The 17,349-nt window shown below is 46.0% G+C and overlaps 1 protein-coding gene across 9 annotated transcripts in view; it reads left to right on the top strand.

The window, feature by feature from the left end:
- Positions 1-5,866, top strand: part of MOCS1 (molybdenum cofactor synthesis 1) — a 34,059-nt gene extending 28,193 nt beyond the window's left edge. For 8 of the 9 annotated variants that reach the window (XM_053972813.1, XM_053972817.1, XM_053972814.1 and 5 more), the window contains one exon: positions 1,890-5,866. In XM_053972813.1, the coding sequence (XP_053828788.1) occupies positions 1,890-2,758 (869 nt within the window). In that variant the 3' untranslated portion in view covers positions 2,759-5,866. The remainder of the gene's footprint in view (positions 1-1,889) is intronic. The other variant, XM_053972819.1, reaches the window with a different exon arrangement.
- Positions 5,867-17,349: the final 11,483 nt, after the last annotated feature.

The following is a 17,349-nucleotide window of genomic DNA, read 5'->3' as shown; positions in this document are numbered from 1 at the left end:
TTTTTTGGTAGGTATATGAGCAATTTGGTTTCAAATAGAGATGACTAGATACAACTTCAAGAAGTGTAGGTTGTTCAGAAAAGCAAAGATGCTTTTCTGAACTCATTACTGTCTCTGGCTGTCTGTTTTCTTCCCACTTGACTTGAGCAAACTTTTCTCCCTGCTCCCACCCTAGTGTGTTTACCCTGTGGAAGGAAGTACTTGTCTGCCTTTGCAGTCTGGCTTCTCCTGAAAACAAGACACTTTCACAGGGGTTTAGCTTCAGCTTTAAAGCTTATCAAGGAATCCAGAAGAACAGAGTGCTTTGAGTTCCTGGATTTTAAAAGGAATATTCAGGTTAGGCCCCACTATGAAAAGAGAGAGCAAGAGAAGAGGAATAAGAAAATAATTTTCTGTGCTTTTCTAAAGCAGAGAAATGTTGCACTCAGTACATTTATGCCCATTTAATCCCATTCCTCTGAGGTATACATGCCTTCAAACTTGCAGGAATCTTACTTTTGGTGTATAGGCCATCAGCTGTAGATGAAAAAAGGCCTTTGCCTGAATTTAGGTTATTGCAGTGGTTATAATAATGAAATCTGTGGTTGATTTAAGCTTCAGGAATGGTACTTTCAGACCAATGTTTTGAGGGTACTCTGGATGAAAATGGTACTAAGTGCATCAGTCTTGTTTTAGCAGATGCTGGGAGTAACAAGGAAGAGTTTGGTGGGTTTGTTTTTAAAAAAAGATGAAGGAGCAGAACTAGACCTTTGTCCACACTTTGTCTGTTACTGTCAGGACTGTGGACAGTCCCTGGGCAGCAGAGGTAGCTCAGCAATGTGCAGAGGGGCAGGAAGCTGCTTTGATGCACCTGTGGATAGGTTGAAAAGGGAGTCCTTGAATACCAGAACTACCAAAGGAAGTTACTGAGCACAGCCTAATGCCACATTTCTCAGGGCAGGGAGAGGAGGAGCTTCAGAAAAAGAGAAACATGCTTATCAGTGGTGCTGTTAAACCAGGGCTTAGCCACTTACCTCTATACTGCTTTCTTTACTTACAAAACATTTTATTCACTTTAACGTGAAAGAGACTCCTTCTGTCTTCACACTTGGCATTTAGCCCAGTGCAAATGCCAAAACCAAAGGATTAAATGGTGAAAAGGGGCAGGAGGGCTTACTACCTCTCTGCCAGCTGGGAGCTCTGCCAGCTCGACTTGGAACATGCTTCTGAGTAGATTTAAAATCTGTCTGTCAGTGAGGGGACTGTGGTTTTTCCAGTGCTTAAACTTCAGCTGTCATTAACACGTTAAGAGCTGGCAATAATATGAGAAGTTCCCATCACCCTCTGAGACTGGAGATAGTGCAGTTGCAGTTCTTGTAGTCCCTGCTGTCCTCAAGTGCTGGCATGACCCTTCCCTGCAGAAGGAGATGAAAGGAGGAAGTGTAGCTGCCTGTGCTGGGAGGGAGGTGTTTGGAAAGGCAGAACTGAGAATCTGAGTGTAAGAATTTCCTATTAACCCTGCCAAGCTTTTGAAAGAAGGCTGGTGCTGGGATGGTCCCAAATGGATGCTGTGATTCACTTTTCTTCAGAACTGATGCTCCTATAAGCTTTCTTGGCTGCTGTTTCTCAAAAGGTGTTGATACTTTCAGAAAGTAAGTTGTTTCTTTTTGTCAGGGACTTTAAAATTAGTCTGAGTCTTGTGATTTTTAATACAAAAACCAGGAAATGCAGGGAACTGATGAGAGAGAAGGAGCTAGAGGAAAAGAGTGGATGTTTTCAGGCTTATTGAGGTTTTTGCAACACAGGAAGTCCCAAGCAGTTTTCTGGCAGGGTTCTCAGCTGCTACAGGCAGTTTAGCTTTCCAGTTAGTAAGATGTTCTTCTCATCTTACTTTTTGTTTTTTTCCCCAGAGCCTGCATTGATGTCATTCCCACTATGCCAAGATGCCCTACAGAATTCCCCAAATTCAAAACAGTGGGGCCACACATTTAGCCATTGGCTGACTTTGAGAGCAATTTTACCCAAACAAAATGGAAAAGCATCAATGAAAAATAAATTCACAGGACAAATTTTCCTACCAGGATCTCACCCAGAGAAACAGTGGCACTTAGCAACAGGAATTCTACAAACCCAGCTCCGAGGCTACTGTGTCTTCCAGAAGGACCCAAGCTCCACATTTGATACAAAGTGCCTTGATGCTTCTGTTGGCCAAGTTCCTGTGGACTGTCAATCCAAAGAGGCATGTTCAGGATCTGAATTCCATACCAGGGATTCAGGATCTTCTGCCAAGGTACCTCGTGCCTCTGACAACTTGACCCACACTGATGAGGAAGGACGGGCCACAATGGTTGATGTCGGAGGGAAGCCAGATTCCAGAAGAAGTGCTGTTGCTGGTGCCGTGGTCCTCCTGGGTGAGAAGGCATTCAGGATGGTGAGGCAAAACCAGGTGAAGAAAGGGGATGTGCTGGCAGTAGCCCAAATTGCAGGAATTCAGGGAGCCAAGCTGACCAGCCAGTTGATCCCATTGTGTCACAACATCCCTCTGTACCATGTTGAGGTGTCTCTGAGCCTGGATGAGGCCAGACATGCAGTGGTGATTCACAGCTCCTGTCACACCTGGGGGCGGACAGGTGTGGAGATGGAGGCTCTCACAGCTGCCAGCCTGGCTGCGCTGACAGTGTATGACATGTGCAAAGCAGTCACTCATGACATTGTCATCCAAGAGGTGAAGTTGATTAGTAAGACAGGTGGGCAGAGGGGAGACTTCTCAAGGGTCTAGATAATATTCAGATACCTCCAGCCCTCCAAGTGACCACTGTTTCTGTTCAGCCTCTAACAGAAGTTCTTTTGCTCGGCTGGTGGGCTTGGAGACCTCAGCAGATGTGTACAGTACAGCAACCCCATGCCTCCAGCATTGCCTTACTCTGTCAGCTCACTTGAACAGTGGAGCCACTTATCCCTGTTGAAAATCATGTGTATTTTCTAGAGGACTTCTCCACTCTGCCAGTACCTCCATTTCAGTGTCCTCATGATGAGACTGAGAAAAGATTCCTGCTTATACCACAGAGTTTTTTGGATATTTTTTTTGGTTTTTTTTTTTCCTTTGTGCTGTGAAATACACCTGCTGTCATCACACCGTGCAACTGTGAGCTCTGGAAATTAAGCCAGCTGAAAGTGCTTTTATTTGGCAACTATTTTTAAGTCAAGGATTAAGATTTTGGAATTGTGTTTGTCTGTCTTTCCCCTGACCTTCTTCATTGAATTTAGAGGGTGACAGTGAGAAGAACACAGCTGGGGAACTTCACCATACAGCAGAGATTATAAACATGGAACAGTCAGAGTCAAGGAGCAGCTCCCATCACTTTGCAGTGCTACTGCTTCCCTTCACAGAATCAAAGAATCCCAGAATGGATGGGTAAGGGTGGAAAGGACAACAGTGGGTCATCTGGTCCAACCTTCCAGCTCAGGCACCCAGAGCACATGGGACAGTGTTGTGTCCAGACTGGAATATCTCCCTTGAGGAAGCCTCCATAATTTCTCTGAGCAATCTGTTTAAGTGCTGAGTCACCTGCAAAGTAAAAAATTCACGTGGAACATCCTGTGCATCAGTTTCCTTCCATGGCCTCTTGTCCTATTGCTCAGCATCACCAAGAAGAACCTGGCTCTATAATCTTGGCATCTCCCCCTTAGACACTGATATACAATGAGACATCAGTCATCTTTTCTGGATGGTGAACAGGCCCAGCTCCCTCTGCCTTTCCTCATAAGAGACACATGCAAGTGGGAAATAGCCAGATAATCAGTTTCAAAAGGAAAAAAAAAAGACAGTTTTCTGCCTTGCACTCTGTAAAACACGATGCAGAAAGAGGATTTCTGGGTTTGGAAGAATTATTTTTCTGATCTGAAAGGTATGTTTTACAATGTTAGAAGCATATTCCAGCATTTTGACCTTAGCACTGAAATCCATGGATGCCCTGTTTGCATTCTTAAGGGATTAATTTTGCCATGCACAGAAGTAAATACTAAGCTCTCCTTGACTTCAGAAGGAGATGTTGCACCAAACCCTAGAAGACTCCAAATTTTTAATACTATGGTGCACCTCCTAGGAACCAGCAACCTGCGTAGTTCTGACAGATAAAACAGACTTTAATACTAGTGGCCACTTGGAAAATGAAGATAGTTAAAGTTGCCTCTGCCAGAGTGTTTTCCAGCATGTTTCTCTGATTTGCTTTTCATAAAGTCGTCTGGCCTTGGAGCACTTAAGTGTCCCCATAAATGTAGCAGTGGCCACAGTCATGTAGCATTAATTAGCCTTGGTAATTAACTGTCTTAGAGAAGAAATTACTCAACATTCTTGTTAATATTAATGGCTGCTTTTCAAATGTTAACTTAAGTGCTCTAAACAGGGTGTTACTGGTTGTTTATGGCTAATGTGAAGCTGCACATTATTCAGGGTGCTCCCTTCATACACACAGGGTCAAAGCAGCAGGTCAAAGACAACTCTAGCAAGGTCAAAGACACTATAAAAAAAATCATCTTAAGCTTAAGAAGTTAAAGTACTGTGAGCACACCACGCTGCCATGCACATCCTGCTCGTGTAAAGTAAGCACAGGTCTCAAATGAGGAGGCAATAGGTTTTGCTACAGATCCTTCAGAAATCTCATACACCAGCTACAACAAAAGACACTCTTTCCATTGCAGGTGAATTGATTTGATTCTTTTTTGGTGCAGAGAGCGACAGACATAGCAGCTATAGCCGAAAGGGAAAGAAATCTCGAAAGCTTGGTGCCCAAAATCTATAAGCATTTGTACATTAATAATGTGGTTTAGGAATGGTATTCCCAATTCAGTGTTCCATTTTTGCTCACTCCTCTCTCCCTGTGGCAGGCTGGAGAGGAGAATTTGGAGGCACAGTAGGTAAAGATCATGGGTTCAGATAAGAACAATTTACTGGAAACAGCAATGGAATAAGAAAATGAACACCTTCAATAATAGAACGGGCACTATGTGACTGTTTCCTTACTGAAAGAGACCCCTTCCCTGGTCCCCATGATAACCCCCCATGCTGTTAGCCATGCCCTCTCTTGGCTTCTGCAAAAATTACCCATGTCCTGGCCAGAACCAGGACAATCTACATACATTGCTGAAGTCTTTGACTCCCTGTCATTCCCAGGAGCGTAGCTAGCACTGCCATACTGACACCAACAGTGTCAGTGGCTGGGAGCCCAATCCTGCAAATACAAGAGATTGCATTCATCTGTGGAACTGCTGTGCCCATAGCACGAAAGTTTCCTTAGCTCAGCATGGAAACAAAGTGCCAGGAAAAGGAAGCACAGGTGTAACCTGCTAAGTCTACTGACTGACACAAGCACTTAACCTCCCCTCATCATGCACAACACACCCTGCCCTCCTAGCTTGCCCCAGGCTCTAGCTAATTTTGAAAATGAAAAAGAAACTTTATGTACTCAGTAGCAATAAAACAATGCTTTGGGCATATGATTCAAGCTTGCTGTCATGCTGTAAAGCTTACACAAAGGACTCAGGGCCATACCAGGGACTACTCAGCACACGCATGACCACCACGTACATCTCTCTCGCTACTTACGCACACTTCACTGCTTCCTTGGTTTGAGAGTGGCTGGAAGTGCAGGGCAAACTGACTTTGGTGCCATTTTATGCTCATGCTATATTATCAAGTCTTTAAACTATGCACATTTTTAGGTAATGAACCAAACATGAGTCAACATTTTGCGAGAGAAATGGGTTGAGAGCATTCTGTGTTTCTATGGTGCTAGGTGGGCCATGGTGTAATATATGTTGATGACTACTTTTTGGAGGCTTGCTTTTCTTGTCCACTGTATTTTTAATAAATACTAGTTGCAATGGAGTGTGGTTTGTGTTACTTTGAATATCCTTTTTATTTATCTTTCTATGTTTTAACCCAAAAGCTTCTATGAATAGTTACCTCAGGACAAGCAACAAGACAGGCTTTGCAAGTTGCATGATTAGTCAGCAATTAGCAAGGGATCACTCTTAATAACTTATTACTATAAAGAACCTATTTTTTTTTGTTGTTGTTGAGAGAAACTCATTTTAATCTGGCCGTTCTTAAACTGCATAATCCTGTGGGTTTAACATCATAATTTATCATCTCTTATCATTATCCCAGCTTCTCTCACATGCCTGTTCTGAGCCAGTGGCTGTATATAACATCACTGGTTTTTATTGCAGAATTGGGGCCTTCAGAGTAACCACAACTGAAACCAAGGTTCAGAGAAGTGCCTATATAAAAGTCCATCCCTCCTGTATCAGGAATAAGCCTTAAGAGAAATTCCCCTTCTTATCCATCTGAACTTCCAGGAAAACTCTCAGGTTTCCTGCCACCAAGACGGCATCAATGATAGTAGAGGTCTTTTCCAACCTAAATGATTTTAAGATTCCAAAATGCTGTCAATCCTAAAATAAGCACATTGTTTTTCTAGGAGCAGAAACAATAAAGCACCAAGCCCACCACCTCCTTCTCTTGAAGGGTGCCATAAGAGTTCAAGTTGCACTTTTGTACATGTCAAACACAGCTCAAAATACAAATACTGCAGATCGTGGCAACTCTCACAATGCACAAACAGTATAGCTTTTGCCTGCTGGAAACTCAGCTGTCCCAGCTCATGGCCCATTTGTGTGTTACAGTCTGTTCACTGCTAATCCAGGCTGAATCCTTTGGGGCATCTCATGCTGGTCTTTCTTCATGCCCACATCCTGATAGTAGTTACTCCTCCCTCACATTGTCCTATTAAAAACTGGATGTAGCACATAAAGGAGAAGCTGGCAGAAGCTGGTCATTAAGAATTCTTAAAGAGATTAAATCTATGTCAAAAGAGCAGTGCTTTTCAGGAAGGAGAATGGGCCATGGGGGGAAGACAACTTGAAATACCTCAGGGAGGGACTTTTTTTTTCTGAATGGGAACTGCTCAAAACCAGAGTCTAAAAGCAACAGGAGCTGAACAATAAAAAGAGCAATTAATTTTGTTAGCCATTTTCAGCCCTCTGGTGACCTGCAGAGATTCCCTGTAAATTCCCTGTTACTCAGCTTTACATGGGATTTGACTGAACAGAATCTGGCCCTTGGTCCTCCCCCTTCCTTGATGCTTTGCTGGTTCTCAGCTCCCTCTGGCTGCTTCAACAGGCAGGCAGGCTTGGAACAGCTGAAAAATGGCTGTTGCATCATGTGTGCATTGGCCAAGAGAGAGCTGCTAATTAGTTAAACGGAAACACAGTTCACCTCCCTCCATGCACCAGAGCCTCACTCCAAGAGAAGCTCAGCATTTCAGGGAGTCTAAAATTGGTTGGAGGAATTGCTGGTTGCAGTGGGCTGACCAGGTTTTCAGGTTTTTGAGATGACAGGTAAAAGCCTCAACTTAGGTCTCAAAACCAGTGGATGTCATGACCTCTGCAAAGTCATGATGATGGCAGGCAACACCCTGACATGCCTGGCATGGTGCCAGAAAGGCACAGGATGAAGAGCTGAATCCTTTGTCATAGGCTGTGCCGGAGGGGCTTTGTGTGAACTCAGTGCACTCTGTTATAAGAGCAGATTCTCACTTTGGGTAACAGCAAGCTTAAACAGTGGGTGGCTGAGACACAAATCCATCTCTCTCCACCTTTCCCTGTCCCTCCATGCTTCCTGCCAGTGCCACGTTTAGAAAGCTTCCAGTTAGCATCTCTATCTTTGTACTTACCCTGTTTGTTCCTTTGGGGAGTAAAAGGTACCCAAAATAGTAGCAGTAAAGTGCAGCTGAGTGCAAGTTCACAGGAACGGATGGGATAGATGTCCTGAGACACTGCTGAGCTTTCCTCCAAGCAAAGAAGCACAACAAACCAGGCATTGCTCAGCTGTGTGTACACAACCCAACTGCAATGGCACAGCCATGGCCATCAGGCAAGCTGCTTACTGCCCATGGCTCTCCGAGGTGCCATCCACACAACACTTGCTCCACAGAACAAAGTTTCACACTTCATGATTGCTTAAGGTTTGCTTCCAGAACCCCAAATTAGCAGCAGAGACAATTGCTCCATCAATGACTCCAACAGAGCGGGCATGATCTCAGATTCTGGACAGTCCACTCAGAACCAGGAATTCTTAGTACTACTAAGCTCTTCCTTCATGAATTTAAAATTCAGTTCAACAGAAACACTCTCTTCTATACCCATGATACTTTCAGGGTGTGCAGCTGAAAGGATGCGAGGCCAGCAAAAGCAGAGTTTGTGTTTGCAAAGTCAAGGGCAGTGGGACAGGAGGTAGGGGAGGAAGAGGAGGAGATAGCAGGAGGGCCAGGCAGCTGTAAAGTTGTGTTAATATTATGCTTGGAAGACAACACAGGCTATCAGACACATGGCTGCTCCATAGGTAGTGCCCTAGGCCAGTTACCTGCTGGTGCAGGTTGTGGCAAAGCTCTGTCAACACCAGCAGAGCTGTGCAGTGTCACACCAGGCAGCATCTGCTGCTGGGAGCTGTGAGAGAGGGCTTCAGCTGCACAGCCCTGACCTGCCACTACTGCAGCCTTAACGGACTTAGGTTCGGTGGTGATTTTGGCACTCAAGGCTCCCCACATGCACAGTTGCAGCAAGGCTGGAATTGCTGTTGTGTGAGGCAGTGCCTGGAATTGCACCACCCGTCCATTCCTCGCTCCCTCCATCCCCTCCCCAGCTGCCACCCACAGTCTCAGCGTTCAGAGAGCTGCACTTCCTCACCCTGGGCCTGATGCTGAATGGAAATGTTTTAGCTCAGTGTGGCTCATTTGGCTTCTGCAGATCAACCCTTGGGGCCATCCTCAGCCCAGATCCAAGAAATGAGCTGAGCTGAGGGAAGGGAATCATTTCTGCTGCCCCTAAAGCCTCATCTCTCCTATTGCAGCTGGCAGCTCAAAAGGCTCCATCCTGCCAAGACTGAATCTTAATTGAGATCAGTGGAAAAGACAAGCTGCTGCCAGGGCCGCCCTGATCCTGGGCTCACAGAGAACATGAGCTGAGATTGCCCAGCCCCACAAGAGAAGGCCTTCACAAGGGTTTACAAAAAATAAAATTCCCTTCAGAGTATCAATAGAAACAGCAGGAGGAGGCCAAGGAGAGGACATGGTTTAGCCAGGTAGTTTGCAGAGGAAGAGGAAGAAGAACCACACCACATGGAAAATCCTCCTGTTCCCGTAGCCTGCTGGGAAGGGAAGCCACCAGCAAAGGCTCAGGTACAGCTAGTAATCCCCAGGCCCAGAAGTGAATTAAAATACTATATCCATCTCTGAACAAACACACAAAACTATCACAGTCATGCCCACAACTTCTCTTGCCAAGAGCTACAGGAAGAAGGACAAGGTAAGTTTTTCATCTTAGAAGAGAAAGACTAGAGCAAAACCTCTTCAGGCATCCCATCTGCACGTGGCACCAGGATGCTACATGATGCTTTTTTCAAGCCACAGCTGCTGACTTCAAGCCCACTTGCTTCAAAGACCCTGGCAGAGCTCAGTCATACCTCCATTATTGGGCACAGTCTAGCCACCCCTTTGGCTTTGTGGTGGCAACCAGAATCAACACTGCCAACTCCTAATGCACCCAAGATGGGTGCTCCTGACCCAGTTTCGTTACAAGCACAGAGTCCTGCCATCTCAGCACTGTCTTGTCCCAGCAGCAATGTGCAGCCAGAGTGGAGCAGAGCAAGTAGCTGGCAGCCTGGGTTATTTTTACGCCATTTGTTCCACCTTGCATATTTAGGTGCATCTCCAAGTCCCTACATCAGAGGAAGGCAACCGTGGCAAGTCTTACTGAGACGGGGAGCTTTAAAAGAGCTGACTCTCTTCCCCTTGCTGACTCAGGGGAACAAAGTTAGCAGCAGCTCATGCAGCAGATGCCATGTCAGAGCTGCTGGATCTGAGCAATGAAAATGGGCTCTTGCTCTGGTAAAATGGCTTTAATGGGATTTTCCAGCCAGCAAACATGCTTTGAGGGACACACCCAGGACCTTCAGCCAGCAGCAACATGTCTGTTTGCAGAAGGCTCTTGGCCAGCCAGACTGGGAGGGGCATTTAAACACAAGTTTCTTGCCTGCCATCTTTTATAGCCTGCTATTTCTCTCCTGGGTTGCTAAGGATGCCCCAGAGCAAAAACCTCTGGGATGTCCCAAATGCAGCAGAGGCACAGTCAGTAATAGCCCATCACCAGTAAACTGTAGCTTTAGCAAACCTGTGCCAGAGAACTTTAGCTGAACCCCAGCAGCTGGAGGGGTTTTCATTTCCACTTCTCCAAGGCTGGTATTTCAAGGTGTTTTTATTTCTTTTTAATCAATGCACATGGCCAGCTCCAGAGGGGGCTGAATGAAGAGAGGGAGGCAGTGCAGCCACTGTTTCTGTACAAAGTATTTCCACATGCAAGTGAAATGGGGCTCAACTCACTCGGTGCGTGTTTTGCAGCGCGGTTACGGGCTGTCGTTCCGCCTCCACAAAGCTGTTATTTATTTACTTAAAGACTTGCATTCCATGGAAAAAGATGCCCCAAGATAGCACTGTGTTTCTAAAATTAAACCCAGCTGGATGGAATGGTGAGCAAGCAAGTGAGCACTCCTGTGCTCCCAACAGCAGTGGGAACAGGGTTCCCCCATGTCCTGGACTCTCCCACCCTCACTGAGCAGCAGGAGAGCCTGGCAAAATGCCTCCCATGTCCTCAGCCATGAGGGAGGCAGCTCTCTGGGAAGTCAGACCAAGTGCCTTACTCAACAGCAGGAGTGCCACTGACATGGGAGTGTCAGGGGATCAGGGTTTAAGGGCAGTGATAGCCCTTCCTGCCCCAGCAGCTCTGCAAAGCCTCCACCCTGCTGCAGGACAGCAGACACCTCACCATGTGCCTGATGCAGCTTTGAGTGTGGCCAGAAGTCCTTTAACAGAATTTGTGAGGAAGGCTGCACTCATGAAGCTCATCTCCTACCTAACCTAGCCAACATTTTCATCTAGTTTATGTGTCACTGATAGCATCCTGCTCACAGTAAAGCTCAATTAGCCCTCGCTGTTGTAACCTAAGTTAAGAAACCTGTTCTCACAAAAGCCATTTATAGATGGGAAGGGAAACACCCAAGTATTCCTCCAACCTTGCATGGCACCAGCAAGAAATCCCTGACAGACACACTCTCAGCACCTGTTTCCCTGTCCACATGAGCACAGGGGCCGCCTCTACATCCACAAGTGGCTCTGCTCAGAAATGAGCACATCAGCTCATCAGAGCAGCTGTGCCAGAGCTGCTACACAGGGGCTTTACCATGGCCTGCATTTAGCCTCATGCCTCAGACAAAATGTCTCCTCATGCACACAGCTGAAGCTTTCCAAAGGACAGGTTGCTAAGAGCTCCCTGCACCCATCAGAGCTGGGAGTGCCTTGGAGGCTCTGGGAAGCAAAGCTCCAGCAAGGGCAGAGGTGGCTCTGCAAGGACCATGGGAAGGAAAGTGAAGTACAGCCCCAGACCTTGCTTCTCTGCACTAGAAGGTTCACACAAATGTGGGACAAGAAAAGCTGACAAAGAAGTCTGAGCCAGTCCCAGAATGAACAGGAAAAGAAACAAGGATGATGGCTGATAGGAATGGCTGAGCAACAGGAAAAATGGTGAAAACAGCAGCAAGGTCAGGAAGCCCATGCAGCTGTTGCCACCAGGCTCATGTGCCAGTTCTCCCAGGGCCTCAGGACCATATCCTGTCCTGAGTACAGGCAGGAGCTGCTGCCCCTTCACCTCTGAGCAAAGAGACAGTCCCTGCATCACATGAAGCTTGTTTCAACCCAGGCAGAAAGGACAGTCATACCACTACTGGCCTAGACTGTGATCCAAGAGAACCTGACCACATGTATGTGGGCCAGACCAACATGTCATTCTTGGTAAGTCACTCAAATTATTGTTTGCAGATGGTCATATTAACCTGGCATTCCCATTCATCAGTGCACTCTGCAGTGAGCACCTGGAGACAGATTTCCAAGCCTGAGTGCTCCTCATGCCTGATGTGCAATTGGAGAAAAAGATGTTTGCTACCAGTTTGACATGTCTGTTTTTAGCAGATGGGCTTTTGTCCCTTGATTTCTCCTAAATATTAGAGGAAGATTTCACCTTGCTGCCTTCCAAAGGAAAAGCTATACATGTGTTGGTGGCAGCCAAGAGCCTTTTCTAAAGAGAATGAGAGCTGCAGACTTTCAGGGTCCATTGCAGAGCTGAGGGAAAGAGTGAGGAGGAGTAAGAAGAGAAGTGAGCTAGCCACCAGAGAAGATCTCAGGAAAGAGCCTGCCTCTCATCAAAGCTCAGTTATTTCTGTGACTATGCCTATTTTCCCATAATTACACTGGTTCTGCTCTGCACAACACTAAATCAGGTCTACTGATCCCTGTCCAAACTCCTGGTGCCTTCCTGTTTGTATTGGGGTGCCAGTATGGGTTAAAAATTAGAGAGTAAGATTGCCTCAGTATCTGATTTATCCCCTTTCTTCCTTCCATCTTGATTTGGGATGTACTGGTCAGCATTCCCCAGGGAGAGGATTAATCAGGAACAGACGGAGAGCTGGCAGCTGCCTGACAAGGACAAGACCATGGCTATGGGACAAGCTGCAATTTAGAATCTCTTGCTTTGACCCTGGTAAAAGTCCAAGACATGCTTGCTGATGCATCCCAGCACTGACACCCCAGGAGTTGGCACAAGATCAGCACCCCCAGGGCCACAGCTAGCTCTGGTCCCGATGTCACATTGCCTCACTGCTGGAGATGCTTCTGTGGTGAAAGGCTGCCCATCCCTGTGACTCCAGAGGCAGTTTCAGCTCTCCAGCTGCAGAAAAGGCCTCCTCTCCACTTACAGAGAAGCTCTCATTTCAGGGACCAGAGCAAGGGAAGGTGTTACTGCCATTTCAATAGGGCAACACAACATCTTTAACATTTGGTCCCTGGATGAACAACAGCTGCACCACAAGGACAGTGGGAAGGTAGGACACAGCACCCAATCTGCCTGGCAACATCTGCCTCATGAGAAGCCAAGCTGAGTGCAGAGCAACAGCATTTGTGCCAGGGTCAGTCCTCTGCCAGGGGCTTCATCTGGAGACTGAGGTGCCTGAGCTCCTGCAGCTGTTAATGCCACAGAGAAAGAGCAGCAGATCCTCCCAAGGTGGGCAAGCAAAGGGTCATGGCTACAGAAAGGAATTGTGAGGGTACAAGAGGGATGTGAACAGGGCTCAGATATTGAAGGAAATCAGGAGAATACATACAGCAGAATGGGGCATAGCTCTGAAGAGTTTTCTGCTTGGGAGCCAAAAAGGAAAGAAAACACTGGATTGGACAACCCTGGGAAAAATCTGCACTTTGGGGTTATCCAGCTTCTTCTACAAAATAAGAGCAGATCTAGACTTGTTCAGCAGCAAAAACACAGTTTCCTTGTGTAACCCAAGGAAACTCTTGCCCAGTCACACCACCTTATTGTGAGCCCAGGGGTAGGTGAGTACTGGGCTAATTCGTACTTCTGTCCCTTAAAACACCTCGTGACTGTGCAGGGGCTAAGATGACAGTTACCATTGCCCCCAAAGGCTGTCACACCCAGACAGCACTCAGCCAGGCAGAGTCTGATCACAGGACTATCCAATGAGATGCTGCAGAATACAATTTTTTCCCTCTCAAATCCAGGGACCATCCAACCTTGTTGGGGGGCAGGGGAGGTGGTGAGGGTGGGGAATCCATCTTTGCTCTTTTACAGTCTTGCTACAACGAAATGAAAAATAGCTTAAGCCTAAAGCAGATGGACACTCATTTTCCTCCTATTTTGCTTGCTTCCTTCTGTGGGCAATGGAGCATGCACAAGCTTTTGACAGTTTTTTTGTGTTCCTCAGCCACTGTACACAAAACACCTGATACCTTTACAGACCACTGGCTTTCCAGGAGCCACCACTGGTAAAACAGTGGCAGAATTTGACAATTAGAACATGAGCTATGGATTTACCATAGGCAAGTTCTTGGTAGTCTCTCATGGAGCATCCAGGCCAATTCTTACATCACTTGTGATATTTTAGGGGATGATAAAATATGAGCTTTGCCCCTGCAGACCTACTGGTAAGGGAGAGTCTTTACTTACAAACAGATGAATAATGAGTATTTGTCAGATTTCTTGAGACAATCACAGTTCTCCCCCCCACCAATCTTTTAAAACCTCTACAAGCAATATGGGAAGACAGGAGCCCTCCTCCCTCCTCTCTGCAGGGACAGGAAGGAATATCACACATTGTTCAGCACACCCACCTGCCTCTCTGCCCCACAGGAAGGCATGACCAGGGCTGATGTCAGCCCTGATTCCCAGGTCTCTGCAGCCTCTGCATGACTGTTGTGCTTTCCTTGGTTATCAGCTGCCTCAGTCCTTGCTGGAAGTGCTCTGAATAGCCCTTCCAGGAAGGGAGAGTATGGCAAAGGTCCTGCTATAACATGACAGACCCAACCACTACTTGTCGTAGACACTTCTGGCAAACAAAAGACTTTTTCCACATCTCACAGCCATATATTATGAAAGCCTTTTCCCACATCACAGAATATTCTGAGTTGGAAGGGACCCACAAGAATCATAAAGTGAATGGCCCATACAGGGATTGAACCTACAATCTTAATGCTTTTAGCACCATACTCTGACCAACTGAGCTAATCTTCCCCCTCCACTTTTCCTGATACTTTTTTTAAATTAATGTAATTAGAGATGTGCTCTCCTTCCACGAACGCTCAAGAAATTGGCTTGACACAATTGTGCCCCACATCTAAAGCAAGGTGGGCAAAGGGCAGTTCCTGGATTCCCATGTTAACCTATTCACAGCATTTCAGACCCTTCTGGACCCCTGGGGTTCAATGCTCTCACATAGTAGGAAAGATGCAGCAGCTCACTCAAAGCAAGCCTCCACCTCACTGGTGAGTCTGGTGTGGGGAGAATTAGGGAAAAAATGGCAAAAAAAGGCAAAAGGGAAAGGTAAAAAAGGCAAAAGAGATGGAAAAACAGCAAAAGGGAGGGGAAAGAAAAAGGGGGAAAAGGACCTTACCTCCTGGTGAGCCTAAGCAGAGATAAATAGCAACTATGCCTCAGAGAAAACAGCAAGAAGCCCATTAACTACAGGAACATCAAACAAACAAAATCTATCACACCAATGTTGAAAACTACTTTTGGGCTTTGAGAAGAGGGAAAAAACCCCAAACATTAATTATTTTATTTCCTAGTGGTACAAATCTAGGACCAAGCAGATTTCTCCTAGAAAGCTCCATGTCCGCTAAGGCAGAGATAAAAGTCACCTTTGTTTAAGCAGAAGAAAAAGGTTAAAGAAAGAGAAAACTGATAAATTATAAACTCAACCCTTCCCAGCAAGAGCTGAAAGCTCTCCTTACACTCCACTTCCAGTCATTCTGAGCAGCTAAACCTCAGCTCTAGATTTGCTCAGAAAAAGCCATAAGACACTTACCTTGCTTTGTGCAGTGGTGACAAGGACAGGAAAGTCCACAGTCATGGGAAAGGTGTCAACCAGGAAGATGGAAGGAGGCTTCTGTGATAGACCCATGCTGCAGGGCAGAACATCAGCTCCTCACCATGTGCTTCAACCCCAAAGAAAATATTAAAGAAAAGTCTTCTTACAATCCAGGCAGGACGTCTGCCTTGTTCAATGCAAATAATTTAAATGCCACTAGGTTTCACCTCTAATGAGAGGAAAAGCAATGGTTTGACTTCCTCTACCAAACCCTAGCTGCCAGGGTAGAGAACTCAGGAAGGTCCCTGTATTTTCATCCTGCCTCTACCACTTACATGATGCAGGCATTTAAAAAACATCCCTTTGCCTCTACCCTTTCATCTGTATGGCGAGAACCCAAAAGTCAGAATTTTACCAAAGCATGAACCAAATAGATCAAAACAGAGAAACTGAAAGCCTTTCAAACAATTAAAAGCCAAGAACATTCCCACAAAGCACTCAAGACTCCCATTTGCTACCTGTTGATCCTCAGCCTGTGCAAGCAATTATGCCCTGATTACTTTTGCTCATTTCCACAGTTCTTCGCACCTGAGAGCCAGAGTCAACAGCTGGGGCTTTATCTGGGGTCCCTAGGAACTTCAATGCTGCAGGAATGTGCTGCATAGCCAGCAAGGCTCCCACTGGAAGCTAGGCATGATCTCAGGAGCTCAATGTTAAAGCTTTGCCCTTTGATAGATTGAAGATAGGACTTAAATGTTGTGGCTTAAGGATAATTTTGTCAGTGGGCTCTTTCCATTAACAGAAATGGGGAGATCTGGGTATAAACGAAACACTTGTACATATTGCCTCTATGATGAGGACAAGCTTCTGTCCCTGAACTCCAAGGAATTCCACAGCACATCCTTCAATTCAGCCACAAATTAGCCCTAACCCTTGTGTGAATCTTGCTCACCCAGCTGTTCTGTGTCTAACTTCTCTCCAGACTCCCCATCCTGCTTTTCTGAAGTCTTCACTCCGGATGTTGGCTGTCCTGCTTTCTTTTCAACTGGCCTTATTTAACTCCTTCCTTGGCAGCAATGCTCACTTGCCCACTCCTCCTCTGAGTCGACGCTCTTGCTGTCAGGATGTTGCTCAGTTACGTAAGTGAGCTCAGGGTCAGTGCTACTGCCCTGCACTCCCTTCCTCGTTTGGAATAACCATGTCCAGCCATGGATTATGAATTCCTAGATATCAGAACCATCTTACTTTCTTCTTTTTCTTTAAGTGAATTCCTGTGTACAGTATGTAGTTCTGAAAAAGGAACAAGTGAGAGCTTTTTAAGGGGACCCTTAAAAATGGTAACCTACTGGCTCTGTAACCAGCTCTTCACCATTGCACGGCACAGGGAGAATGTGCTTGTGTTCCATGGTGTTGCTTGTTCCCCTAGAGCATCCTGTGGAGTTTCTCACCAGCTCTGCAGTGACAGTGTCATCTAAAGAGCTGCACACTCCTGACCAAAAACCCAGAACTTAACAAAATCCACACCCAGACCCCCGACTCACCTATTGGGCTTTACGGCAAAATGCACAGAAAATGAAATTACGAAGAAATGTAAGGAGACGCAGTGGGGGCAATATATCTTTAATTTTTTTGCTTTTGTTTTTTAGTATTACAGTATATTCTTATAAAAAGATACAGATAAAAAGGACACTATAGGATTTGTACATTTAATTCACCTATAGTCTTAAACTGACTAGAGAAATGAGGATAGGCCAAGGCATTACAGCAGCACACAACCTCTCACTTCAGTAAGCAGCACTGTACTTTCTAGCTTGGCAGGCAGGGCCACTTCCCAAAGTGACCTGCGAGTTTGAAGCTGAGCAGGCTTGCAGGGGAACAGAACAGCT

Source organism: Vidua macroura, chromosome 3 (genome assembly GCF_024509145.1).
Source record: "Vidua macroura isolate BioBank_ID:100142 chromosome 3, ASM2450914v1, whole genome shotgun sequence".
Classification (NCBI taxonomy): Eukaryota; Metazoa; Chordata; class Aves; order Passeriformes; family Viduidae; genus Vidua; species Vidua macroura.
The sequence above is the reverse complement of the archived record's forward strand: the minus strand, read 5'-3'. Positions and strand labels throughout refer to the sequence as shown.